The 26959-nt window shown below is 54.8% G+C and overlaps 1 protein-coding gene across 1 annotated transcript in view; it reads left to right on the forward strand.

Moving 5' to 3' along the window:
- Positions 1-3828: 3828 nt before the first annotated feature.
- TSPOAP1 (TSPO associated protein 1) overlaps positions 3829-26959 on the forward strand; it is a gene marked incomplete at its 5' end in the record, with an annotated part of 74491 nt that continues 51360 nt past the window's right edge. Inside the window, 5 exons of the mRNA XM_080357367.1 lie at positions 3829-4140; positions 15695-15802; positions 17482-17610; positions 19721-19897; positions 23092-23361. Of these exons, the coding sequence (XP_080213493.1) occupies positions 3829-4140; positions 15695-15802; positions 17482-17610; positions 19721-19897; positions 23092-23361 (996 nt within the window). The remainder of the gene's footprint in view (positions 4141-15694; positions 15803-17481; positions 17611-19720; positions 19898-23091; positions 23362-26959) is intronic.

Genomic DNA, 26959 nt, shown 5'->3' on the forward strand with positions numbered 1-26959 from the left:
TGCCAGGGAATGGCAGGATCAGGGGAAGAGTGAGTGTGGGCAACATGGCCATCGGCTTCTCCTCCATGGAGCTGGGCCAGGATGTGTCAGAGCAAATCCTCACCCCAGGGTGGGTGCGCAGAGGCGGGAAGCAGGAGCTGAAGGACGCCGGGGAGAGAGTGGGGACAGGTAACATCACTGTGCACCCCATGGTCACTCACGCACAGGGGCAGGAGGGGCTGGGCCATCCCCAGGGATGAAGGTGGAGATGGGTTGGAGCCCACTGGTCACCTCCATCTGGAGGTGCCTGTGAATGCTGACACATGTCACCGTCCCTGCACCCCTGTGCGGGTCCCCCAGGGCTGGCACGGTCCTGGGTGGAGCTCAACAGGACCCAGCAGGCACTAATTGGTCTTAATTGCTCTGAGCAGCCCCACCTGCAGACCTGCTGCCCCTGGGCCAGGAGCACTATTTAAGCTCAGTCCTGGGTTTTCAGTCCTTGTTTGAGCTTTGGTGGAGGTAAACCTCTGTTTGGTCCTGTTGCCTAAGTGGTCCCTGGATCTGTATTGTAAGAAGCTTGTCTCTAGCTGCATCTTCTGAATAGGCACTAGCTGCATGTTGCAGGTAGAGTGTCTCTGATCCTGCACCTGGATGGACCCCACACCTTTGCTGTAGCCTTGTCTCTAGTCCTGGCTCTGTCTCCTCTGATTCTTGGCTGGGGTTCCTGGTCCTGGTTCATCTCATCTTGCCTGAAGCTGCCAAGGGACCCTGTTATCAGTGTCCTGTTCAAAAGCAGTGGGATGGCCCCATGGTTTTGATGATCATGTGTGTGTTGGGGTCACACTTGGCTTCTCACTTGTTGGCCATTATGGAGCAGCCCCGTCCCTGGTCTTTCCTGACAGAAGAGGGCAGGAGGCACTGATGGACCATGCACTGAATTCTTGTCCCTGCACCACCAGGCAAAGGCCTGGCTCCTTTGGAGAGCAGTGGGTGCTGCTGGAGGGCTCTGCTGGGGTCCTTTGTCATCTCCCCAGACTTGAGTTGTTGATATTGAGATCTCTGCTATCAGCCATTCTTCATCAGTTGCTTTATGGCATCACCTTTCCCCTGAGCCTGAGGGAGCTTCAAGGGTCCTTCTAGAAAGTGCTTTGGCTTATCTCCTCTACAAGGAGCATGGCCCCACAGCAGAACCCTGGGTGACCTGGAGGACTGGGGTGCCTGTAGCACCCCATCCCTGTAGCTCTTGTGAAGGCTTCGCTGACTTGCAGCTCAGGGAGCTCCTGAGCCACGGTGTCATTTCTTTTTTTTGATAGCCTGGATGTATTTGTCTTCTCCCCTTCCAGAGGGAAGCACCCTCTATTTCTAAGGATAGTCTGTAGCCATGATTTACTCAACTGGCTAAATAGCTGCAGACTGGCCAAGGAGGGAAAGACCATCTTCAGCTTCCAAAGCTCAGGGCCTGAGGATGCATCCCCTCCCTCCTGGGGGGAGTGTGGACATCCCATCCTGGACCTTCATCTCATCTAACTGTGGCTTTGAGTGAAGGCTGTGGGAGATCCAAAACTGAGCCTGGCTTGTCCCTGACCCCTCTTTCTGCAGGGCAGCAGGTCCTGGGTGGGACATGGAGCCACATGAGTCTGGCACTGGTGACGAGAGAAGCAGAGCTGCCTGGGGGGCTGTGGTGGCAGCAGGTCCAGATAAGATGAGCAGAGACTGAGCAGCACGTGGCAGTGGAAGTGCAAAACAAGTCGTGTCGGAGCAGGGTTTCCAAGGAGGCTGCGCTGTGAGCGGTGTGCGCGCTGTTCACAACCACGCGATCTTATCAGTGGTGCGTTTCCCTTCCCACCACTGGCTCTCGCCTCCTGCTAATTAAACCTGCTAATTCTGTCTTGTCAGCAAGCTGTGGAGCGCTTGGAGATCCTGCCTGGTGTCTACTTGGGGGGAAACAATCATGGGCAGGGACCAGGGGGGTCCCAGCAGTGGGATGTGGTGGGACCCATCCTGAGCTGTTCCTGGAGTGGAGGGGGTCACTTATGATGGTGTTCTGAAGATACACAGGTACCAGAAAACACAGGGAGGTGGGATCACTTGTCTGGAGTCTTTGGTCTGTTGGCTGTATTCACTGCTCATCACCAGCCTGGGGCTTCCTCCAGCATGTACACGGACTCCTTAAAATGGACAGCTTGAGATGCGGGACTCGGGTGGGATGCAGGGCCCTGTCTGCTGCGAGATGGGACTGTCAGACCTGGCGGTAACTCCCCACACCGCAGGACTCCATCTAAGTGGGTCATCTGCACCCTTTGCAGTCAGCGGTGAGAAATAACTGTCTCGGTGATTTGCCTGCGCTGGCTCTGCTCAGGCAGAGATGATGCATAGCCAATGGCATCCATTTCGAGCACTGACACATCTGCACAGTAAACATCTGGATGTGCTGATGGAGCTCTCAGAGGAGGTGATCATAAAGCAGTGTTTGAAAGGGCCACCAAAGGCCCCTGCGCTGCATCTCCCCCAGGGCAGAGGCCCAGAGCAGCTCTCCTGGTGCAGGAACCATGATCACAAACAGAGCAACACGCTGTGAAATGCCAAATGCTGTCTCCACTCCACAGCTGGGAAGCACCAGCAGTGGGACCGGGAGATGCTGCTGCACACAAGGACGCAGGGAGGCAGGACCTGTCCCCAGCTGCCCAGCAGTGGTCTGAGGTCTGTGCCACCCTCCTTGGTTTTTGGGATCATCAAACCTTGCTCTGCAGTGAGTCAAGCTTTGAGTGGGGCTGGAGAGCAAGGACAGACAGATGTCCCCAGGGTGGTCTGGTGGCTTCTCCCTGAGCATCGCTAATGCTGCACAGCCTGATGAATGAGGTGATCTATCAAAGGCACAGCAAGGCGGGGAGCAGGCAGAGAGAGGCAGAGCACACGTCTGCCCGCTGTGTGCCTGTGTGTGCTCAGAGATGGCAGTGCCTGCTTTGCCACACCGTTAATGCTGCTAACTCCTGTCTCCCCACATCAAATCAACCCCCCCACCTCCTGCTGTGCTCACACCACTCTCCACCTCTTGCCCACGGCAGCCCATGCCCTGGGCACGGTGCAGGCAGGGCCCAGCCTGTGTTTTGGTGTTGGTGCAGGCTGAGGGAAGGTGTGTGAGCATCCCCAGGCAGAGCTGAGCTGCCCCTTCTCGTGCCCATGGCTCACCAGAGCGGGAGGGAAGGAGGAAAACCCACTGGCTTTCCCGGGAGCTGACTTGCTGTCCCCAAACCCTTCATTCCAGCCTGCTGGGGGGCTCTGAGGGACCCCGACCCCGGAGTGCAGAGGGGTGATGTGATGTGGGGGGACAGCCCGACAGCTTCCCACCTCTCCTGTCCGCTGCCGCATCAATAGGCAGCAAACCCCATTCCCGCACCATTGCCATGGAAACCGGCGGAGCCGCCGCTATTGGCGGCCCGGGGGCGCGGCGCGGCCCCCCCCGGGGTGCAGAGCTTCATATTGATGACTGGGCAGCGTCTGCGGCGGGGGCTGCCCGGAGCCGCGGTGAGGGGCTGGCGGCTCCCCCGGCCCCGCCGCTGCGTCATCCCGGGCCGGGCGGGCGATGGGGCCGGGGGCGGCGGGGGGCTGAGGGCAGCAGCCTTTGTACGGTGTGCGGGGGGGGCCGAGCCGGCGGATCCAGGCGGGGATGGAGCCTCCCCCGGCGCAGAGATGCTGCTGCTGCCGCCGCCTCCGTCCCCGCCGGGAGGGAGCGCGGCCCGGGCTGCTCCCGCCGCCGCGGCTCTGATGCCTTCGGGGTTTCCGTGGCGGCTCCCGGAGCCACGGGCAGCCCTCGCCGGCAGCGGCTGAGCCCAGCGCCCTGCCCCAGCCATGGAGCAGCCGGAGCGGGGGGTCCCCGGCGCGGAGCCGGCGGCAGCGGGACACAGCGATACCGTCCCGGCGGCCTCCGCCTGCCCGGACACGGACACGCGTGAAGGCGTGGGGGCTGACGGTGACACGACGAGCCACCAGCTGTCCACGGGGCTGGAGGGGACCGGAGCACCCCAGCCCCAGGAAGAGTCCCCAGGCACCCTCCGCCGTCCCCCTGCAGACCCGCAGCGGGTTCGCTCTGTGCCGGAGCTCATTAGGCCGCTGCGCACGATAGAAGGGCTGGGATGGAACCGGACGGACAGAGCCCACCAGGTAAGGCGGCTCCCAGGGGGTTTTGCTGGCAGGCGGAGTGCGGCGGTGCGTGTTTTGGGGAGAAAAGCGTTTGGGGATGTCACCTTGGTACAAGACGGGGGTGGGGAGCAGCTGCGCTTGGCGGTGCCTGAGCCACCCACAAAACCTTCCCCGTGGGGCTGGGAGCTGCTAGAGCTGCTGCCACACACCCGCATGCGAGAGAAGGAGCTGCTGCCTTCGCTGCCCTTCCATGGGCATTTCCAGCTGTCTCTCCCCTGGCCGTTGCCGGAGCTGGTGGGGGGTCTCACTGGAGCCCTGACAAGGCCAGCACTGGGCAGAGCCCACCTGGTGCAGACACAGCAAAGGCTGAGCTGTCCCTGCAGCATCTCCTCGCTCCAGCAGCATCAGTGGCTCTGCAGGTAGTGGCCGGGACAGGATTCACTGCCACCCCCTTCCAGAGCAGCCCCTCTCCGCTCGGGGTAGCCTGGGAGGGCTTGGGGCACCTGCACTTGAGGGGAACCTCATCCCTGCAGACAGCATCAGGGCACCTCAAGGCAATACAATGCCCGTCCCCTTGCAGCATCTCTAAAAACAGCCCAAAAGGCTGCCCTAGAGTCTCATCGCCTTGATTCAGGCCACAGAAGTTCATCAGCTTGTCCCGTTTGGGCCAGCTTGCCCTCCCTTCCCACGGGTAAAAATAGCCATGTTCCTGGGATCCCCTGGGGTAGCTCTGCGGTGCTTTTAAAATAGGGGAGGAATAAGCTCTCAGCCTGTTCTTCTTGAGGATGGGGGAGAAGGGCTGAGCAGAGCTGCTCGGGGTTTAGCAGGAGGTTTTTGAGCCAAGCCTGTGCTGTGCTCCTGAGCCCGGCTGGGGAGCAGCCTGGACCGGCTTGCAGGAGAAATGGTGTTGCTGGAAACCCACTGAGAGAGAAAATGGTTTTATTCAAAGAGTTTCTTATGGGTATTTTTTGAAGGGTTGTTTGTCATGATGCTTAGGGAACGGCCACATTTAACCACCCAGTCCTCAGTCTGCCTCTGACCACAGCCCCTGGCTGCTCCAGAAGCACCCCAGCCAAAAATGGGGCAGCAGAGTGTGAAGGATTTCTGCTCCAACCCCTCTTCTCTGTTCATCCCAAGAGTCAAATCGGTTGTGCCAAACTTACTGTCTTCTGTGCCTTGGGGAGAGCCGGCTGGCAGGGAGCAGGAAGGCACTGAGTCGTGGTGGGGGAGCGTGGGTGGGAAGGCTGGAGGGGCGGGGGGCAGGTGGCTGGTGCAAAGAGGGTTTGTGGGTGATCCAGCACCCTGGGGGTGGGCCCATGCACCCAGCTCGGGCTGACCCCTGCAGTGGGTCCCTCCTGCACCAGCTGTGAGCATGGGTGATGGTGGAGGGGGTGAAGACCCTGCTTGTTTTGGGCACCTGCCATCCAGTTTCCCTTGGACTTTGGGCTGTTTTGAGTGTTTCCCCATGATCCTGGAGGCTCCTGGCTCGCTGGGTGACTAACGTTTCCCTTCCCACTCCCATGGGGCTGTGGCAGCACCATGGTAATATCACCACAGTGCCAGTATACCGGAGCAGTACCATGGTGGTACTCAATGTACTGTGGTAGTGCCGTGATATTACGTGGTGGTACTGGCAGTATGTTGACCCCCAGAAAGGCTAACTTGTCCTTTTATGAAAGAAAAATAATCAGCATTTCCTCCTTGAAGTCAATGTCTTCAGTGATGCGAAAGGCTCCCAGTTCAGACCCAGGAGGGAGCTCAGCGCTGCTGTCCCCGGCAGAGCAAGTGCTCGTGCTGCTGGGCTGTGGAAGCCACATCCTCAAACCCGCTTCCTAGGGAGCAAGGTGCTGTGTCACAGCTGGGGACATGGGGACACGGAGCATCTCCAAAAGCGTGGCTCCTCCTGGCCAGGCTGGGACCAGCACTACGGATGCAGTGTGTCCTGCTGCTGGAGCTGGGCTTCCTTTAGGACATCTGTCCTTGGGATGTCAGTGCTGCCTTGTGCAAACAGGACAGCTGCCTCAGGGAGTGATCTCCTGGTGTGGGGAAGAGCCTCCTGAGGGCTGATGGCTGACAGAGTTCATTAGAGATGTTGATTTTATGAGGAAGCTCTTTCCCTGCATCCCGGCTTCCGCCACTATTGCTCTGCCATCCCCTCAGGGACAATCTGTGGGCAGATGTTAAGACTGTCCATAGGTCAAGTTAATCTCAGCTTTCTTGCTCAGGTCTCTCCTGCGTGCCGAGGGCAAAGAGCTGTTGCCCTTCTCCCATTTGGGGGCTGCCAAGGGACCTCTGGAGTCATGGAGGTGGCTTGGAGGACACTCTTGGAGCCCCCTGCCCCGAGCAGAGCTGGCTTCAGAGCTGGCAGAGGTTGCTCAGCATCTATCCAGGCAAGCGTTGAATATCTCCAAGGGCTGGCATCCCACCACCTCTCTAACCCTGTCCCGAAGCTGCAGCGCTCTCATGGAGAAGAATGTTCTCCATAGGTCTGGTGGGAATTTCCCTCGTTGTGACTCATGCCCATGTTTTCCCATCCGTTTGCTGTGTGTCTGCATCCTGCCATGCACCGCAGGATCGCCCGGCTCCTCTGCAGAGTAACACACAGACGTGTGTCCAGCCACGTTACTAATGCTCACTGGGGGCTTGCTCTCATGAACCTTTTCTTGGCCCTGGGCCTTTGAAATCGCTCTGGTCTTGCTTTCCAAAATTTCTGCGTGGACAAAGGAGGTAAGAAAACAGTTTCCTGCTGAGAATCTGCAGGTACTGCAGGTGTAGGATCCCAGTCATAATAATAAATATCAGAGAAGGAGAAAAACGTCTTCTGTGTAGGACAAATGGGGTTAAAGTGGCACAGATACAGTCTGGCTGGAAATTGGCAAGTTCCCATAATGGTGTCAGATGGATTTTAGAGCACTTCCCACAAGAGCTCAGTTGTCTGCGTCTCTTATGGGATGTTGCTCCGCTGGGATCTGCTTTGGCCCGGGAAACTTGGGATGGTTTGGTTGCTGAAGCGCTGGCTCTCTCCTCGTGCCCTGAATTGGTAGAGGAGAGAAAAGGGGGGTCATTCGCCTTGTGCGTGTTCCCTGCATCCTTCCCTTCCAGGATTGCTCGACCCCAACCTCCCCAGCTGCACCTACAGAAGGGACGAGCTCATGTCCCTGCTCGGGCACCCCATGAACCGCCACAGCGAGGGGGCTCAGAGCCGGCTCTCGTGACTGCTCCTCGCTCTCAAGGGGTTGCTTTGGATCTGCATTTCTTCAAAGCCAATCCTCAGCTTCCCTTGAGGGCGTATGGAGCGGAGAATATTAAAAAAATCTGTAAAGCCCAACTGAAGATGCTTAAACCAAGGAGCCCCCCCAGTCAGCAGGAATTTAAATATCCACAAAAGAACCTTTCGCTCTCAGTGGGGCTTAATAACACAAAGCACAGACACAGTCAGAATTATAAAACGCTGGTAGAGATCCTCCATGTCAAGTGTTCATGACAAACCGCGTTTAACCGTAAGCTCTGCGCCTTTTGCAGGAATTCACGGCATTTCGAGAGCTTCAGATTTTCCATTGGCAAAGATGGTAAACTATTCATTTAATGTCTGAGGGTGTGTAGAGCTGTACCCTTGACTAGAAAGGGTAGGTCAGCAGAATAAAAGATGGCAGTAGGGCGGGAAGGTCTTCCTGGGCAGTGAAGCCAGTTCTTGCTGTTACAGACACCATTTCCCGCAATCCCAATTACAAAAAGGATTGTACTCCATCTTGCTCAAAATCCGAGTGCATTAATTTCTCTTGTCTTGGCAATGCTCAGCCTCATGCAGATGACTTGGTGCTGTTATCTGCAAGCACTGTGGATGTACGGCCAACCTCGGAGAGCTGCCTGCCGCGGAGAGACAGCGCGACTTCGTGCGTAGGAATGAATGGGAGAAAAGGCAAAGCGAGGTTGTATGAAGGGGAAAGTAGCTTTTGTTTTAACTGTCTTTCTAAGTAAGCTCGTACTCTCTGTACAAAGACGTCCAAATGGCTTGGCCAGGTCACTTGTGTGGGACATGGAGGATGAGGGACACCAGCCATTGCCTCCTCACCGTGTCCTTGGCTCCTCTGGACTGGGGGTGGCCAACAGGTTTTGGGGTTGGCCATGTTGGGCTGGGCATGACTGCACCGTGATTTTCTGCCTCAGCAGCTTTCTCATTTCACCATCTCTAAATTATCAGCGAGGGGACACGGCAACATCTTTGTTCCCTTGCTTTGGGTGTCCGGTGGCTGTGTTCTTCCTTCCTGCTGGACGAACACGAGCAGAAACGGCCGTGCCCTGCTGCCCTGCTCCTGCTGCATCCCGGCCGGCTGCACCGCGCTTCTGGGAAAACACCCTTTTGGGCAGCAGCTTGTAAGTCTTCTGCTGCTCTTGCTGTTGACATTTCCACGTTGACCACCAAGCAGCACCTCTGGCTCTTGTGAGTGGTGCAAGGGATGACTTTTTCCTCTGTCTCTTAGTTACTTGGTAAGCCCATTGGAGATTTGGGGCTTCTCAGTGCAGGACAAAATCCTATACTTTCTCCAAATCATTTCTTGCTTTATTGAGAGGGGCAATAAACACCTTTCCTGACATGCCAGAGCATGGACAACTACAACAGGTTTTAAGGCAATGTGACCCAAGCAGAAAAGGTGCTCTTGGCCCGTGGGAAACTGCAAGTAATCTGGAAAACAGGAACAGGTTGGGGAGAACTGTGGAGCAGATATCTGGGCAAAAACAGAGCTGTGCGTATAAAACCCGCTGCTCCAGTTGCATGATGTGCCTCCCGAGGTGGAAGAGCACATCTGCCTCCCCACAGCTGGACGTGGAAAGGAATCCAGTCTCTCTGCTCAGTGAAAGCAGGACCAAAGTCTCACACTGTTCTAGGAAGTGTTTCTTTGGATTAGAGTATCTGTTACAAGAAGGATGAGATTTCAGACAGAGAACAGTTGTCCCTGCTCTAGCCATCAAAATACCAAACCTGCAAAGTGCTAAATATTATCATTCTTCTCCAGGTTTTTTTTTTTTGGTGTTTACAAAATAGAATTATCGAGTATGTGGCATCCAAAAAGAGTCCAGATGCTCCACAAAGACCTTGGGACTGTCTGGGCCTGAGCCCGCAGTGCTGGGAGCTTTAGGCTGAACGTTGCTCACAGCTAAACAACAAAACCCCCCCAAAATTTCTGTAGGAAGCCAAGACCCATGTTTTAGCTCAAACAACTGGCAACGCACATGAGTACGCAAGAAGTAGGGGTTGCAAAGTCTTTCTGTGTCTGCACTGACCATGTTGACACATTTACTTCCCACTTCCTCTACGTTTTGCTTCTTTTTTTCTAGTGGAAACACTGTTGCTTGAGCCCACTGCTCTGTACATTCAATGGCTTGCTCAGCAGCACCTAGAAAAATCTGCAATGGTGGAAAAAGGTAGCTTAGCTGTCTTGGCACCTGAATTTTACAACCGCACTAGGTTTTATGGGATATAGCCTGGCTTTCACACATTCCCAAGCTGTGCGATGAAACAGAGATGCTGTCGGTGTCCCCTGGCCATGGTGGGGACAGAGCACAGTCCTGCGGCTGGGACAAATCTTTCTGAAGGGTGATAAGAGAAAGGGGAGAAGCTTGTACACCAGTGTTAAATGCTAGTTGGTAGAACAGGCTTTGTACATGTTTCTCCTCTGAAATGCAGACATCCTTCTGACAAGGTGAGGGATGCCCAGGGGTCACCGAACGACCCAAGAGCAGGAAGGTGACAATGTTGTTGTACTCGGGGATCTTACTGCAGGTCAGGCTGGATCACACCCCAGAAAGCATCAGCCGCGGTTTCTGGCTGCATAGATCTTGGGTGTGCAAAACAAAACTTTTGTTTAACTTGGAGAGGGGTCAGGTCACGGCTGGGGAAGCCTGTCTGGGGCCACCCACACCTCGCCAAGCAGAAGCTGGAAGGAGCAATGGGTGCAGGGCTCTGTCCCACGCCGGAGAGCAGGACGAGCAGCAAACCTGGGACTGATGGCGCCAGTGGCTGCTCAGCCAGACGAGCAGCTGCACCCCAAGCACCCTGCTCAGGACATTGTCCCCGTGGGTCCGTCCCAGGTCTCTGCAGCACAGGGACAGGCTGGCCTTGGGGGAAAGGAAAAAACAAAAGGCTTTCTCCAAATCCTCCATCCCCCTCAACCGACTGCCCTATTTTATGTCTGGTTGCGAAAGGTGAAGAAACGTGTGTGCAGTACATCAGGAGCGGTTCATAGCTGCCTTTCAGCAGCCATGCGGTATTTCAGTGTCATTTTTTTCTCATCTGCTTGCAAAACCTCTTGAGTTTTGGATTTGCTGCTAAAGGTGAGAAATTCCGGTGCACTGGACCCGGCCACAGTGGGTTTTGTGGAGCTGACCCTCTGCATCGCCCTGAGACTTTATTTTGCCCTCACCCTCCTTGTCTCAGTTTTGCAGGAACATTAACTTCCCCCTGGCTGGGAGGCTGGAGAAGCTGAGCTCATCGCAGGGCAGCCGAGCCATGGCTCCTGAGATCATTTTTCTCCTGGAGTGGCTGAGTTTGTTTTCCCAGGACCAAGGATGGTGCTTTCCTAAGAGGCTTTAAAGATACAGAGGACACGAATTTGTGAGATTCCAATTTTAGCTGCATGTCTAATTTTAAACACACTGCGAGGAACGTGTGAAGAGCTGGCAGTGGTCAGAGGGTGTGCAGGAGGGAACGCACGGGGAAAGTGTAAGAAAGAGCAAATCTCTAGTGAACGTTCCCCTGAATATTCTCTTAATATCTTGTGATTTGTGGCTCCAGCACTCCCCATGCTGGAGGCAGTATGTTTGAAGTTAAAAGCCTTGGATGGATTTTTTCTTCCGTGAGTTTGTTACATGGGGTGATAACAATCAGATAAACGAGGAAATCGCATAAATACGGGCGAGTAGTTGGGCTGCAGGAGGGACGTGCAGCGGGAGCAAGCGCTGACTCATGGAAACGGGAGCTGGCGACGCGCGGGGCGAGGAGCGCCGGGAAGTGCCGTCAAACAATGGAGAACAGAGAAGTTTGTGTCTGAAACCAGGAACCCAGCGCAAAATGAAGGAAGTAGAACAAGTGCTGTGAGACACCCGCTGCCTGTCCAAGGATGGCAGAATAACCGCGACCAGGAGCGTCTCGTACTTCTCCTGTACCTTTAACAAGAATATCCCTGTGCCCCGCTGGGACGATGCTCGGTGCAGCGTGAGCCGTCCTGGCTGTGCCGGCAGCGGGTTTTGTGCTCACTCACTGACCGAACAGGAGGGGATGCTATTTTTGTCTTGGTTTTGACACGCAGCGAGGCCACTGCAAAGAGCAGCCGATGGAAAATAACTTAGTTCTGTGAGGGAGCCGATTGCCTTGAAACCGGAGGGAAGAAAATGGATTGGCAATGACAGGTTTCATCTCCAAGTGGCGAGGATTGAGAAGTTAAGGAAACTAATTACCACAGTCAGCTGGAATGAACAGCTAAAGGGCTTTGACATGGTGGAGCTTGGTGATTTCAAATGAAGATGTGGTGGGGCTAATAAATCCAGGGTAGCAGAGAGCTGGGGCAGTTTCACTGGGGAAATAGGTCTGCAAAGCACCTGCAAAGGGGTTTGGTTTTCAGAGGTGGCTTTTGCAAAGCAAACCTGGACCCATATCTGCTGGACATGGGGAAGTCACTGCAGGGACGTGTTGAAAGTAGATGTGTTTTTTACACCTTGAAATTGTATATGTTTTAAAATCAGCCATGAGACCGCCTGTTCCCAAAGGCCACCGGAGACCACTCGCTCATGGGGCCACCTGGTAAATTCCTGTTCCCCGTCTGGCTCCCTGCAGGGGTTTGAAAACAAGGCTGGGCTGAACGTTTGGCACGTTCCCGGGCTGGCGCGGGGAGCCCTGCCGGCTGGTCCGTGCCAGGCCGTGCCGCGAGGCACCGGCAGCCGGAGCCGCATTGCAGAGCGGCCGCTGTCGTCCTCGCCGCCGCTTGATTTACTGTCCCCCAAATGGCTTCCTGCAAGTTTTCCGCAGGACTTTAAAGACAGCGCTGGATGCTGGGTGTTTCAGGGGGGTTTTAACTGCGTGACCCATTTAGCAGCCTGGCTGGGCACCTCTCCCCGCAAAGCTGCTGCAGCTCTCTATTGCTTTTTGAAGTTTTTGAGTGAAAAAGCAGCAGTTTTCTTGCACCTGCCGTGCTGAGGCTTTTCTTTGTTGGCTCATTCATAATGCATCCTGAAGAAACTGTATTTTGGGTTCTACCTGCCAAAAGAGGTGACAGGTGATGATGATTTCCCTCTAACTGGAGGCTTCAAAGCTGTGTGCCGGCTGCACAAGGAGCTGCGGTCTGTTCTCCCCTCAGCATCTCTGCTGCTTTTTGCCTTGCTCTGGTTTTAGAAAATTTCCCCCAAGGCCAGAGAACGTGTCACTTGGGTTAATATTTTAGCGGCTGGGGATGCTCCTGCACCAGGGATCGTGACAGCCCGGAGACCCCCCTGCTGCTCCGCCGTCTCAGCTCTGCCTCAGCTCCTGCCAGCTCCAGCTCCCTGCAAACCTCCCCGACCAAGGGATGCTTCTGGATTGCGGCTCCTGCGGCACTTCTGTGTGTCTTTATCAAGACAAGTCGCTTCAGAGGGAGCCCCTGAGCCTCTTCTCCCCGAGGATTCCCTCAGCTCCCTTTGAAAAGCACTGTCCACGGGGCCATGAGCAAGCCCTGCAGCGAGGCTGCGCCGCGCAGTGCGGGAACCCTGAGCAACGGCGGAGCGGTTAATAAATTAAAAGCTATTTCATTATAGGAAATGAATGTTTAATGAGCGTGGGATGACGTCTAGACGGTCCTTCGGTTCCAGGCTCTACGTGGTCTTGCAGGAGGGTTCAGCTGGCGCAGGCGGCGCTGGCTCAGCACCAGGGGGAAGGTTTGGCAAAGCTTTCCTGGGCAGCGAGGACAGACGTCCTGGCACGGCAGGGACCTCCTGCCTCCACGTTGTCTCGCTGCAGATGTCCCTTGTGCCTCTCCAGGCAGAGCCCCAAGGAGCTGTGGGGATGTGCTGGGGAGGTTTGGCTGAGCGCCCGGCCTGGCCTGGAGCGCATGGTCACGCTCTGCTGCCCCACAGCAACCTTGCCTGGAGGTCCTGCAGCCCCCCGGGAACTGGGAAGGTCTCTGCATGGTCTAGGAGACATCCCAGCATCATAGGGTCTGGAGTGTGGCACAAAACGTGAGCTGAAGTGGGGACAGCTCCATAGGACGAGTGTGAGTGGCTGTGAGCCTTTGCATCCCACCCCGATCTTCATGTTGTTTTACAGCTACAGAAAGTGGGTTTCAAATACAGAAACTTGGATGCAGGTCCCTGAAAGACCCCCCTGCCACGCTAGAAGTGCTAATTGTCCCCCACAGGAAAGCAGCGGCTGCCTGGCAGGGAGAGGCAGGAGCACATCAGCTCCTCCGCAGAAGCTCCCGAGGTCCCGTCCCAAGGCAGAGCTCGCTGGCTGGGTTTGCTCAGCCTGTCTCAGTGCAGGCCAGCACAGACAAGCAGCTCGAGGCCTCTTGTCAGTGGCAAGAAGATGGAAATAATGCATTTTGACTCCATCCCAGGGGCTGTCTGCTTGGCTCTGGGGATGGCGGCAGTGAACCAGCCCAAGGCGCTGCCACGCACGGCAAAGGAGGTGCTGGTGGGATCCTCCCAGTATGCACCCCCCCTGCTGTGTCACCCCACACCAGCACTCCCCTGCTGTGTCCCCCACCAGCACCCGCAGCATCCCCAACATGGGTGTCCCACCCAAGGACATGCTTTGCTGTTCTGGAGCTGGCAATAGGGAAATCATCTCGGGGCATCTCACTGTCCCTAAAGCAGCAGGGATGGGACCGATGCCCCGGGATCTGGTACTGGGTGTCTGGCCCAGAGCACTGCTCCGGGCAGGGCGCTCGGCTCCCAGGGGAGCTTCTTGGCTCCCCCAGGCCGCTGAATTTGGGGAGCTCCTGGTTCCTGGGCCTGGTCTGACCCCCCTTGGAGCAGCGCTGAGCCGCTGGAGAGCAGGAGAGGACACCCAGGTGCGGGGGGCTGCTGCAGTAACTGTGCCGTGCGCCATGGGGAGGAGAAAAAAAGGCATAGAAGCAAACAAATACATTTGTGCTTTCTCACAAGTGGAAAGCAGTGCACTCTTTTTCCATGGGGCATTTCACTCCAGCTTTCTCAAACCCTGGGACTTCTGCAAGGGGGACACCTGCAAACCACTCTGCCACGGGCCTGTCAGCTTGTGGCACCTCATGTCCCCTCTTGGTGGCTTAGAGGGCTGGTGGGACCTGGGGACACTGTGTGAGGCCAGCAGGGAGGGCTAGCTGGTAATTTCTGGTTTTCAGTCTATTTGAGTTGTGTTTTCCCTCCCTACTCTGCCAGGGCATTTCCATGTAGGTGTGAGAGGCTGGGAGAGCCTGGCGCAGGCAGCCACACTGCGGGATTCAATGGGGTGGCCTTTGTGGCTCTGGCCTCCTGCCCTTTTCCTCCAATGGCCACGAGTGAGAAGCCAAATTATAGTAATGATCAAAAGTGTAATGAGTTCTAGCCAGTTTCAGGCTTCCCCACAGTCTGAGTGCTGTGAGCTGCTTGTCTGACTTCTTGCAACTGAGAAAGCTTGGGCAGAATTTATTTGGTAGCCAAGGGACATTCCATTTACAGCCTTGGCTTGCAAACTGCATTTATAAGGTAGCCAAGGGACATTTCACTTGTAGCCCTGGCTTGCAAACTGCAGAAGCTGAGCTGTGCAGCAGGAAGGTCACGGTTGTTCAGCAGCACCAGCAAAGACTTGCTGGGTGTTGGGAGCGGGTCCCGGCTGCTGGGAAAACATCTGGCCCGCTCTTCCCGAGGTGCGCGGCTTGTTGCTGCCATATGGCAGCTGTGAAGCAATCACTTGGCTACATGCTTTGCTAGCACACAAAAATACTTCCTGGGAGCCCGCTTCGGCAGCGAGCCTGCGGCGAGCGGTGCTGAGCAGGAAGCTGTAACCACAAAGCTATATATACAGCTCCCGGCAGAGCTGCTGCTGCGTTTGATGTCACAAAATTAAGGTGGTGTTTTGCAAAGAAATCCGGCATGCTGCCTTCTCACAGAGCTGAGGCCGACACAGAGAGGGCAGAGCCTGGGACGTGGCTCCTGGGCCGAACTGGGGAGCTGCCATGGGGGGCGGACGAGGAGCTCTCATCTCTGAAAGCCACGTGGTCCCTGAGCCGTGGGGAGCAGCGCACGTGTCTGGGCTGTCCCAGCTTGTGCTCTTGCTGGCTCTTGAGTGGGTTTAGATGGTACCATGGCAAAATGCAAGTGCCTGGGGATGACATGGGGTCAGGGCAAGTTGAAAACATCCTTAAAGCTATGAGATGGTAGCTGTCAGCCACAGGTGATGTAGCCCAGCCCTGAAGGCCACTTGTCCCCCAAAGGACACACAGCCCCTCACATCCTCCTGAAATGAGCCTCCACATTCCACTCTGCCCCTTCGCTGCAGCACCCGGTCCTGCCAGGCTGGGCTTCCGCAGGAGTGTGCAGCTTGGTCCATCTTCCCTCGGCCCTGCCTTGCCTCTCCCACACTGTTTTGCAGAGCGAGGCTGACTACGGCTTCCTCGTGAGCCAGAACACGAAGCTCCTGAGCGCGCTGGAGGACCTGCGGCACCGCTGCTCCAGCCTGGCCGAGGAGAACAGCTTGCTGGTGAGCAGAGGACGCAGCTGCATCCCGCACCCTGGCCGGGGGCTGGTCCGGCTGCCCGCTCGGGATGCTTTGTGGGGAGGGAGACCCAGCCAGGGTGCGGTGTTGTCTGCTGCCAACTCCCAGGGATGCTGGCACTTGGGATTATAGCAGGGCCATGGGGAAAGGGAGTCTGGCTGCTTTGGGTCCCCTGGCTCCAGCAGGACCCCTTCCTCGTGATGCTGAGCACAGTTGGGACCCTCTGCTCCCTCTCTGCCATGTTTCTCTGGTGCTCCTTGCCTGCTGGAAGCCACAAGAGGCTTTAAGGCAGCTGCCCAGGGGAGCTGGCAGAGAGAAGGGCAGCGGTGAGCTGATGGCGGGGGAGGGGAAGTCGCTCTTGTTTCCTCTTTAATTGGAAAAGCAGAAGCACTGATTCACTTGGCCCCGGTGCTGGGTGATGGTGCAGCACTGCCCCCTGCTCTCCCGGGACCTCAGCACCTCCCCAGCACCCAAAACCCACCAGGCTGCTACAGCCTGGGCTGCCCATCCTGTCCCCCTCCCATGGCGCACAGGGACCCCCGGGGAATATGAAGGGGGGACGTTCCCCTCCTGCATCCTCCCTGGAGAGCATCAGCCCCCATGCAGCCCCACGGCATGGGGACGTGGCCACCATGGGCCCCTAAAAATCCATTTGCTCCGCATTTCAGATCTATAGAACCAAATTCAAAACACATATTTTAGATCATTTTCTTACGCTAAAAGCATAAATCCAGTATGACGTGCATGCTGGGGCGGGGGGGGTCACCTCTTCTCAGTCATCTGGATTTTGGCAGAGCACTATCGTGTAAGCTCTCACAAAATCTTACTCCCAAAACCCAGCCTTGGTCTGCTGGATGAAGCAGAGAACAGCAAGTGCTCGTGGTGACATCTCACAGGGTAGAGAGGAAAATAATTGGAAGGATCAGCTGACTTGACGTTTTTGCTGATGTGAAAAGACAGCACAACACATCTGGATACAACCTTGGGAGAACGAGCCATCGGCAAGTGGCGGCTTATTGAAACGGACAGATAACAAATAAAAGGGGATTAAGAGCTAACAGAATCAATAGGAAGAAAAAGGAAATTTGCTTTGCAAACACAATAAAGTCCTTTGCTGCTTTCTCGCCGTCCCCCCCAACTCATGCTTCAGTGTCATGAGAAAAAGGACGATGGCAAAGCTTTCAGCAGTGGTGCAGCACAAATCCTCAGCAATATGTTGAGTCCTGTAACCCTGGGGAAATAAACTGGGAAGACTTTGGAAGAGAAAGGCCAAAGGGTGAGCGGGAAGGACAGACTGATGCTGGAGACCAGGAAGTGGGTTTCCCGTCAGGACCCAGCCGGCAAGGGTGTTGTGGATGGAGGGGGACCAGGTGGGATGGCCCGGGGTAGGGTGAGGGGCATCTCATGGGAGCAAGGGTGACATTAACAAAAATAGCAGGATAAACACAGGTTTCAGTGACTGGAGAGGCAACCAGAGCAGACATTGGTGTTTAATGGTTGGCACAGTGGTAGGAGAACAGGTCAAGCCCTGGCTGGGAAAAGCTCTGTGGGCACTGAGCGGGTCGGCCAGGGCTTGGGATGGACCTTGTGTGCCCCAACACCCCCAACACGCAGCTTTGAGCTGAGCTGGAGCTTCAGCTTGACCCTCTCCTTCTGTTATCCAGCGCAGGAGCTGTTTCCCCCAGACAGAGGAGAAGGTGAAGCACCTGAAGAGGAAGAACGCGGAGCTGGCAGTGATTGCCAAGCGCCTGGAGGAGAGAGCGCGGAAACTCCAGGAGGCGAACCTCAAAGTGGTGAGTGCTGCTGGGAGCTGGGCTGGAGAGCATCACCAGGACGTCTCCCTTGCTACTTCTATTGAGCTAGAAAGGCCTTTCTTTCAATTTTTCTTAAACCTACAGCAAACACGCTTTGCACATCAGCAGCAGGGCAAGAATCATGAAACCCAGCCATCGGCAGCTCCTTCTGCTCCTGCTCGGGGACCTGGCTATGAACAATGGATGGAGTCATCATCCCTGGAGGGGTTTAGCACATGTATAGATGAGGATCTTAGGGACACAGTTTAGTGCTAGATTTAGATTATGGTTGGACTCGATCTTAATGGTCTCTTTGAACCAAAATGATTCTATGATTGTCTTCTATGATTCTAATTTCCTCCTACTTGGACTCTCACTGGAAACATGCTGCCCTACCTTTAGGTGTTAGTTTAAGGCTCAACTTTCCCTGAGCAAGACGTGAAAGTAATTCATCTGACTTCACCGAAAAGAAACAGGAAGTATTTGAAGAAGAAAAGGAGTGCGGTAAAGCAAAACAGGAAGGGGTGAGAGACGCTGCTCGGCCCCATCCACACCTTGCTTGCCTTTGCTGTGCAAGCTGCATGGGTTTTGCTTTTTCCAGCCCATCAGCAGTTTGTTGCAAACCCTTTAGTATCTGGCAGGGTGCAGGACTCGTAGGAGATGGTTGTAGGATGGGGGATCTTGGAGACAAGCATTTGTATGAACATCTTAAAGGTCAGTTGCAGTGGAGTAAGGGAAAACTTTCCTTCTCTTGGAAGAAACCCGGGGATTGTGATGGGGAATCCAAGCCCATTAGGATAGAAAGGAGGAAGCGAAAGCTTTGCTGAAGAGCAGGAAGGGGGTTTCCTGGCACTGCCCACCCTCTCTGTCCCCCGGCACCGCGCTGTCCGTCTGTCATGGGGTTTTGGTACTTGCAGGGCAACAGCTGCTGCCATATGGACTGTCAGACACCATGTTAAGAGAAATCTTTTGATATACATCCAACAGCTATGCAGACCCTTCAGCAACAATACAAATGCTGTTTTATTTTTTCCTCAGTGAAATTTTGGGGTGGTGACAGTTGAAGACCTGTGTAAGCCCTGGGAGAACCGATGTGCTGGGCTCCTGGGCTGGTCCAGGTCTCCCAACAGCAGAAGGTGCCCAGGGGCTGAGGCTCGTGCAGGGGGCAGATGATGCTGAACTGCTTCTCCTGCTGAACATCTCCCAGTCCTCCCTGCTGGCCCTTGCTGGGCTCTCTCTTTCCTCCCCCTTTGTCTGTATCTCCCACCTATCAATGCTGAAGCCCTCTTTGCTGCTGCCTGGAGACCCTCAGAATCACAGAGTCACAGGATAGTTTGGGTTGGAAGGGACCTTCAAAGGCCATCACGTCCAACCTCCCCGCGGTGGGCAGGGATATCTTCAACTAGAAGCTCCATTTCTCTTCCTTGGTTGGCCACCTCCAGTCTTGCACCCATGCTTACCTTTCCTGTCATCGTCCTCTTCTCTGCTGCCTTCTCCCACCTTTCTGCCTTCATCCTGTTCTTCTCCTCCTCTCTCCATGCACTGCTGCCCTGCCTGCAGCCCCTGTGCTGAATACACCCATTGGCCTCATCTGCTGAGCACCTTCTCCTTCCCACCTCTTCTCCCATCCACTTCTCCATCCACCCCTTCCTCTTTCGTAGAATCACAGAATCCTTTTAGTTGGAGGACACCCTCAAGATCATCGAGTCCAACCATAACCCACCCCTGGCACTGCCCCATGTCCTGAGAACCTCATGTCTGTCTGTCCAACCCTCCAGGGATGGTGACTCCAGCACTGCCCTGGGCAGCCTGTTCCAATGCCCCACAGCCCTTTGGGGAAGAAATTGTTCCCAGATCCAACCTCACCCTCCCCTGGCGCAACTTGAGGCCGTTTCCTCTGCTCCTGGTGCTTGTTCCTGGGGAGCAGAGCCCGACCCCCCTGGCTCCAAGTTCCTTTCAGGCAGTTCAGACATCAGGTCTCTCTTCAGCCTCCTTTTTTTTTCCCTCTCACTTTTCTGTATATCTGTCATGCTCCTCTGTCTGTCTGTCCTTTGGAGCTGTTGGGGTGATGGTTAATGAACACCAAGGCATATGTCTTTCTCCCTTGCAGGTAACTGCTCCGGTGCCTCTGAAGGGCCCCAGTCTGGAGCTGTGTAAAAAAGCATTTGCCCGCCAGCGTGCCAAGGACCTGACCGAGCAAGCCAGTGCTCTCCTGGCGAAAGACAAGCAGATTGAAGCTCTGCAGCAGGAGTGCCGGGAGCTGCAGGCTAAACTCAGTGCAGGGAAGGTGAGACTCTTTCTGGGACATCACTCAGTGGCTGGGGACAAGTGACAACAGTGTTGGGAACCAGGCTCCAGGGCAGTTAGTCCCAAGTGCAGACTGAAAACAGAGGGCATTTGGTGTGGGAGCTGGATGGGGGACATTGGGTGAGTGTGTGGCAGAGTCGGTGTCCAGACCTCTCCAGCACAGGTGGTTGGGGGACACCCTGGTTGTCCCTCTGTGAGTTCAGGGGGCTGAGCTGCCATTTGCAGCAGCGACTAAGACTCACCACTGGAAATCCCCGAGAAGCCACAAATACAGGATGACTTTTCACAGTGCTGAGCTTCAAGAAAGATGCAGAAGCAGGATCTCCTTTTAAAGCATTTCTTTAAAAAGTAAACCAGCTAAGCGTGTTCTCAAGAAGCAGTCTATCCCAAGCTGCAGCTTTCTGAGTGCTCACAGCCACCATGCTGGTGATGACTTGTGATCCTTGTGTGCCTGTGACTGAGGGTACAAATCGTTAGACAGGGGTGGGTGTTCATGAAACCATCTAAATGCTGGTGCCTGCACCCGGGCTGGTGACCTGTGTTCCCCTCAGCACCAGCACAGAACTTGCCATTATCCATGACGGGATAAAAGGGATAATTCAGCTCATCCCAAGACAGTTGTCTAAAAGTGGTGGGATGCGTCGCTCCTTCAAAGCACTGCTTATCCGCACTGAGGCTGACAGGACCTCTGCCAGGTGAAATGACCCCCACTCAAGATGACTAAAGCAACCTGTTCCAGGCAAATCAGATACACCTTTTGGTCAGGAGCTGGATGCTTTCAGTTTAGGTCAGTTGATAAACTCTCATGAGAAGCTCAGTAATGCTTGGGCTTGCTCTGTATTCCCTGTTTCGCTAATGCAGATGTGGCCAAGTGCAACCCCATGTTCCTGCGTCCAGCTGAGCTGAATGAATACTTACATTTCTACCTACCCTGCTTACATGATATTTAGGTGACAAATACTTCCTCACTGAAAGCAGCTTTATTTTTGGCTTGTCACATGTTCATTTTAACTATAGGTTTGAAGGTAGACTCTCAGTCTTTCCCTATCGCAGATCTCGCCAAGACAAGAACAATCTGGTGTTTGCTGTTTGTACAGAGCTGCCCCACTGATCCCTTCTGACATTAAATCACAGGAGGTTATCCAGGTCTGACTGTGCTCCATGGTGTCATCAAGAAGAAATTCCCTTCCTGTCCCCTTGATTTCTCACTGCAAACCCCACAGAAGTGGGACAGACCCCTTCCAGAGCAGCCTGATTTTCCTGGCAGAGTGTGCTGGGCAACCTGAATCTGCCAGGGACAGGGGAGTGACAAATTGTTGAGGAATGTGACAAAGGCGGGTGAGCAAGACTCACTGCTGGCCGAGGAAACACACATGGGTGCAGTCCTCAGGAATTCGGCTGCTGCTTTCCTAGGGCATGGGTGACCACGCTGGCTTGGAGGTGAGAACGTGTTGCTGCCGAGGCACCAGTAACTGGGAGCATCGATACAGGAGCAGGGAATCCTCAGAGAAGAGAGGAAATCATTCTGCCTGATCTTGGTTTTCCCATTTCTCTTCCAAGCAAGCTGCTCATTAAATTTTAATTGCCAGCTAGTTAAAATTCAAAATTGACCTAATCTGTCTGCAGCATGCAAAATGCATTATGCCAATGAAGGGGTTTATATGCAGAGATATTATGTGCAGGCTCAGAGTTTGTAACCAAATCAATTTTAACGCAGGGCATTTAAATCAGCACACATATTTCAGTAGCTACGAAATGGATCTACTCAGTTCCTTTCCAGCGGCAGGACGGACACCCTGCACGCTGGGCTGCGAAACCACTGGCCTTGTTTTGCAAAGTCAAGGCTCTTAGGATAGGATAAAATGATTTCCTGAGATCGTACTCTGGTGATGGGCTTCCAAGCTAAGCCCAGCTCCAGCTAAAACCAGGCGGCAATTTCTTGGATTCTTGGAAGCGAGGGATTGCGGGGAACAGCCAGGCAGCTGCAGGAGACGTGTAGAACAGAAACCATGAGTGGAGGACTGAGCTTTTTTTCTGTTCCCTTGTTCCCCCAGGCTTCACAGCCTGTCTGTTGGGAATAGCTGCCTTTTTTTTTTTGGTGGGGGAAGGGAGATTTTATACAGTGCCACGGCTGATTTTCTTTAAAGAACCGCAATCCTGATAGCCTGACCATGAGGCTGGCACAGAGGAGGCCCAGCTGCTCACGTCTTGAATCTGTAATCAGTTCCCGCTAATGCTGCCTCAGTTTCCCCCTTGTAGCGTGAGAGTAACCATGGTTTTCTACGCAAATTGTATTTATAAATCCCAAACTATTTTTAGGGTGAATAAGAAGTGAACAGGGAAGCAGATTAAATGTGTCCTGGAGACGAAGCATGCATTGAATTCACTGGCTTAGGAGCTTTCCAGGGGAATGAGCAATGTCTCCTCCAGCAGCGTGTTTGTAAAGACAGGTTTTTATAACCAGCTTTTGTACGTGTGTATGGACACGCAGGTACGTGTTTTTTCAGCTTCCTGAAATTTGAAAAACCTTTGAAGAATTAAACAAGCTGGTGACATATTCTCACCATTTTTGTGAGAGTAAAATTGCACTGGTTTCCTTGAAAAGCTGTTGGGTTTGGGTCTGGGGTGGGTGGGAGTGACCCGTTGTGCTAAAGATAGGGGCCGATCCACCCACACTGTCTCTGAAGAGGTTAGAAATCAAGAATGTTTGAAAACCAAACATTATCCTGAGTGAGAACTGAATAAGTCCCAGATGTTCTTCATCCTTTCCAGCATTTAAAGCCCTATCCAGCGTTAGGGCTGCGGAGGGTGCCAGCACCCACACCAGGCAAACCAGCCAAGGCTCTTGTTTGGCTGGGAAATGAGATGATCTTATCCTGCCACGCTCTCTGCTGGCAGGCACTGAGAGAGCACACACTGTGGGTAACCCTGGGATAGTCGAAGCATCACAGGCTAGTTTTTATCTGCAGGAGGAATAGCATATTGGCAGAAGGGATGCAAAGTGTCAGCTTTTGATGCTTTGAATACACAAGAAGGAATCCTTGTGTGCCACATTACCTGGTTTTCACCAGTGTCTCTTCAGTAAGGCTTCTGGAGTTTGCATGTTCAATCACTACCCCGAGTTGTTCCACCTTTTAGAGCCTGTCAGCGACACAACGTTTGCGTTTCCCGCAGGACGACCCTCGCTGCCTGAACGTCATCGAGTTCGATCGCCTGCTGCGGGAATCCCAGCGAGAGGTGCTGCGGCTGCAGAGGCAGATCGCGCTCAAGAATTTCAAGGAGTCTCTACGCTCCTCTAAAAGCAGCTCAGGCGGCTCTTTGCCAAGCGCTGCCGCACGCCTGGGACCGCTCGGACTGACGCTAAATACCTGCACCAAAGGGTCACCTCTACCCAAGGAGGCTCGTTCGGGGGACCCCGCGCTGCGAGGGGAAGGACGCAGGGAGGTGAGATGAGCGCGTCAGTGCCCTGGAAGTTGTGCTGTTTAATGAGTCAATTAATTACTGTTCTTAGGAAATTTCTTGGGAGCATGTGCGCGCTGTGGTTTGCATCCCCTGCAAACAGGTGATGGGCTGTTTCTGAAGTGACCGATTAAAGCACCGTGTCCCACGGTGTGAGCGGGGACACAGTCTAGGAAATCAGGCAACCCCTCGTCCTGCCCTCATTTGGTGAAAACAGACGGTTCGGTGTTTACAGACGTTTGCATGTTGGCTCTTTGTAGGTGCGCAATGGGCACAGCATCCTAATGCTGCTGCTCTTCATGTTCGCTTACCTCCTTTAACTAAAATATTCCTCCTAAGCCTACAAACCCAGGCAGTTCTGGCTCGATGCCTTGAGGTTCGTGTTTCCCAACAAAAAAGGGCTGCAGAACATGACACATGTGGGTTCAGGTGCAGCCGGGACGACCCGAATGCCGCAGATTGCTGAGCACTGGGGCTGGGATGCTCTTCTGCACCTGAACCTCTTCGATGCGTTTACAGGAGAAAACAGCGGCGGGGCAAGAAAGTGAGAGCACTGGTGGGCTGCGCGGGTAGCGTCCAAGCCCTGAAGGCTGTCACTTGGTGCTGTGACAGTGCCCTTTCCCAGATGCACAGCAGCAGTCCCTGGGGGGCGCGGTGCGGGGAGACCCGCTGCTCCGGGACCGCCAGGCCGCCCCCGGCCCCGCGCAGGCGAACCCCGAGGGCCGCGCTGAGGAGCCGGGCCCGGCCGCCCCCGGCCGCAGTGGTACAGCCCAGCTGATCCGGGCCGCCCCGGGCGCCGCCTCCCGCTGGCGGCCGCGCAGCCGGCAGGTAAGGCCGGGCCCTCCCGCGGGCCCCTCGCCGGGCCGGGCCTGGGGCGGCGGCGGGGCCGCGTCCGTCGGGGAGCGGGGCGGGCGGGCCCGAGGCCCGCGGGCAGCGCCTCTCCCGCGGCGGGGCCGAGCCGCTCCCCGGCCAGGCCCGCCGGGGCCTCCGCTGCCCGCGGGGTTGGGCAGCGGGGCTTCCCCTCAGCGCCGCAATCCTCCACAAGGGAGGACGAAGCCGCCGAGGAAAGGCCGGGGGGCTCAGCCCGCCGTGGGGAGCGGGTCTGGGCCAGTCCCGGTGGGCGGTTCGGCGGGGCCGCCCCGGGGCCGGGCCGGGGTGAGGGGCCGCGGAGGCCTCGGGGCCGCCCGCGGGGGCTGCGGGAGGCGGGGCCGCGCTGCCCGGGGCACCCGGCTCCGGCGGGTCCTGCGTTCCCGGGGCCGGGGCCGCGGGGCCGCGGGGGCCGGGTGGGTTTGTCTCGGGTGGGTTCGCCCCGTTTCTTTGCGAGTTCTCAGTGCCCGCGTCTCCCGGGGCAGAATTTCGCATCTGTGGGTTGTGAGAGGACTCGCCTTCCCTCCCAACTCCCGCTGGCCGCTCTCATTTGTTGCTCCCCAGCTCTCAGGGAAGATGTATTGAGTATTCATTCCTTGTTCATCTTTTCCGAGTCACTTGTGAGTTTACAGGCCCCACTTCTTCAGCCGTTTTTTGTTGTTGTTTCTCTTTAGCCACTTCCATTATTCAGTGTTACTCATCTTTGCCTCCTTCCTTTGTACATGTTCTCTTGTGTTTTTGTGTTGGGGGAAGCAGCACTGCACACACCCCAGACACTGTCATTGATTTACATGCTGGAGTAATGAAGCTGCGTCTCCGTTTCCCCGATAGATCTCTTTGCCTTTTTGTATGAGCATTGGGTTCTATTACAACGTTATTTGTCTGACAGCCCTCTGTAATCTCTCAGTGTCACGAGGCCCTTTTCACCATGTCTCTTTCCTACATCAGCACTTGGAGAGCACGGTTCCTGCTGCCTCTCTCAGCGCTCTCATTTGTACCAGCTATTTACCCAGAGCAAGTCTTCACCCTCATCCTGTGGTGGGTCAGTGTCTGCAGAAGCTCAGAGCACCGTAGCTGGATGTGTTGAGAGCACCCAACAGAACCTGCTGGATCTCACCCACCCGTTTGCTTGCTAATCCTTTAGAAAAACTCTTTGTAGATCTGTGAGTGTGGGGTTTTTTTCCCAATATATGTTTGTTTGATTTTGTTTTTAAGTATCTGCCTAACCTTTGTTGCAGTTTCTATCAGTTAGCCTGGAACACGTGTCAGATGGACTAGTCTGTGTTTCCCCAGGTCTCTACTTGGAATACTCTTAAAACTTGACATTTGCCACCTTCCAGTTATTTCATATTACGCTGCTGTCGGGGGAGTGACACATGGCACATCTCAGTTCAGTTACTGCTGAAGTGAGAGATTTGGTTTATGCCAGAGGGGGTTTTTTGAACCTTTGAGTGAATATTGTCTAATTTGGGTGATTCGGTACTGTTTATTTTGTTGGCTTTTACAGTTGTTCTTTTAGACTGTTCACGGTATCACAGTATCACAGTATGTTTGGGATTGGAAGGGACCTCAAAAGATCATCTAGTCCAATCCCCCTGCTGGAGCAGGAACGCCCAGGTGAGGTCGCACAGGAACATGTCCAGGTGGGTCTTGAATGTCTCCAGAGAAGGAGACTCCACAACCCCCCTGGGCAGCCTGTTCCAGTGTCTGTCACTCTTACTGAGAAGTTTTTTCTCAAATTTAAGTGGAACCTCTTGTGTTCCAGCTTGATCCCATTACCCCTTGTCCTATCATTGTTTGCCACCGAGAAGAGCCTGGCTCCATCCTCGTGGCACTCACCCTTTATATATTTATAAACATTAATAAGGTCACCCCTCAGTCTCCTCTTCTCCAAACTAAAGAGACACAGCTCCCTCAGCCTTTCCTCATAAGGGAGATGTTCCACTCCCTTAATCATCTTTGTTGCCCTACGCTGGACTCTCTCCAGCAGTTCCCTGTCCTGCTGGAACTGAGGGGCCCAGAACTGGACACAAGATTCCAGGTGTGGTCTCCCCAGGGCAGAGCAGAGGGGCAGGAGAACCTCTCTTGATCTACTAACCATCCCCCTTCTAATACACCCCAGGTACCATTGGCTTCCTGGCCACAAGGGCCCAGTGCTGGCTCATGGTCATCCTGTTGTCCACCAGGACCCCCAGGTCCCTTTCCCCTACACTGCTCTCTAATATGTAATTTCCCAATCAATTTGAGAGAGATGCTCAGCTCTGTTCTTCATAGTTTGAGGTTCCTGTCCTGCTGACCCCTCGCCCTCAGATTCCTCCATGATGATGAGGGATGCACAGACCTTTTTTTTCCCCCCTCTCCTCTTCCTTTGTCTTCTTTGGACAGCCCTTCCATACCTTGATTTTCAACTGACCCTGCAGATTCTGCACACAAGAACATATATTATGGTCTTTCTCATAGGTGCTCTTTATTTCTGTGATTCAGGAGAGAGCGTCCTCATTGTTAAAAGGTTTTTCTGGCTGATAAATAGCGACTAAGTCCAACAGCGGTAGTGAAGGGGGAGCACAGAGGCTGTTGCTGTTCTTTTCACAGAAACCTGTAGCGCAGAACAGCGCGGGCTCAACGTGCTGAGTTTGCGCAGGCGCAGCGGTGCTGTGGTGAGGGGGAAGTCAGCTCTCAGGGCGATAATCGCAATTATCGTCATTAAAAGAAATTA

This window comes from Nesoenas mayeri, assembly GCF_963082525.1.
Source record: "Nesoenas mayeri genome assembly, chromosome: 20".
Taxonomy (NCBI): Eukaryota; Metazoa; Chordata; class Aves; order Columbiformes; family Columbidae; genus Nesoenas; species Nesoenas mayeri.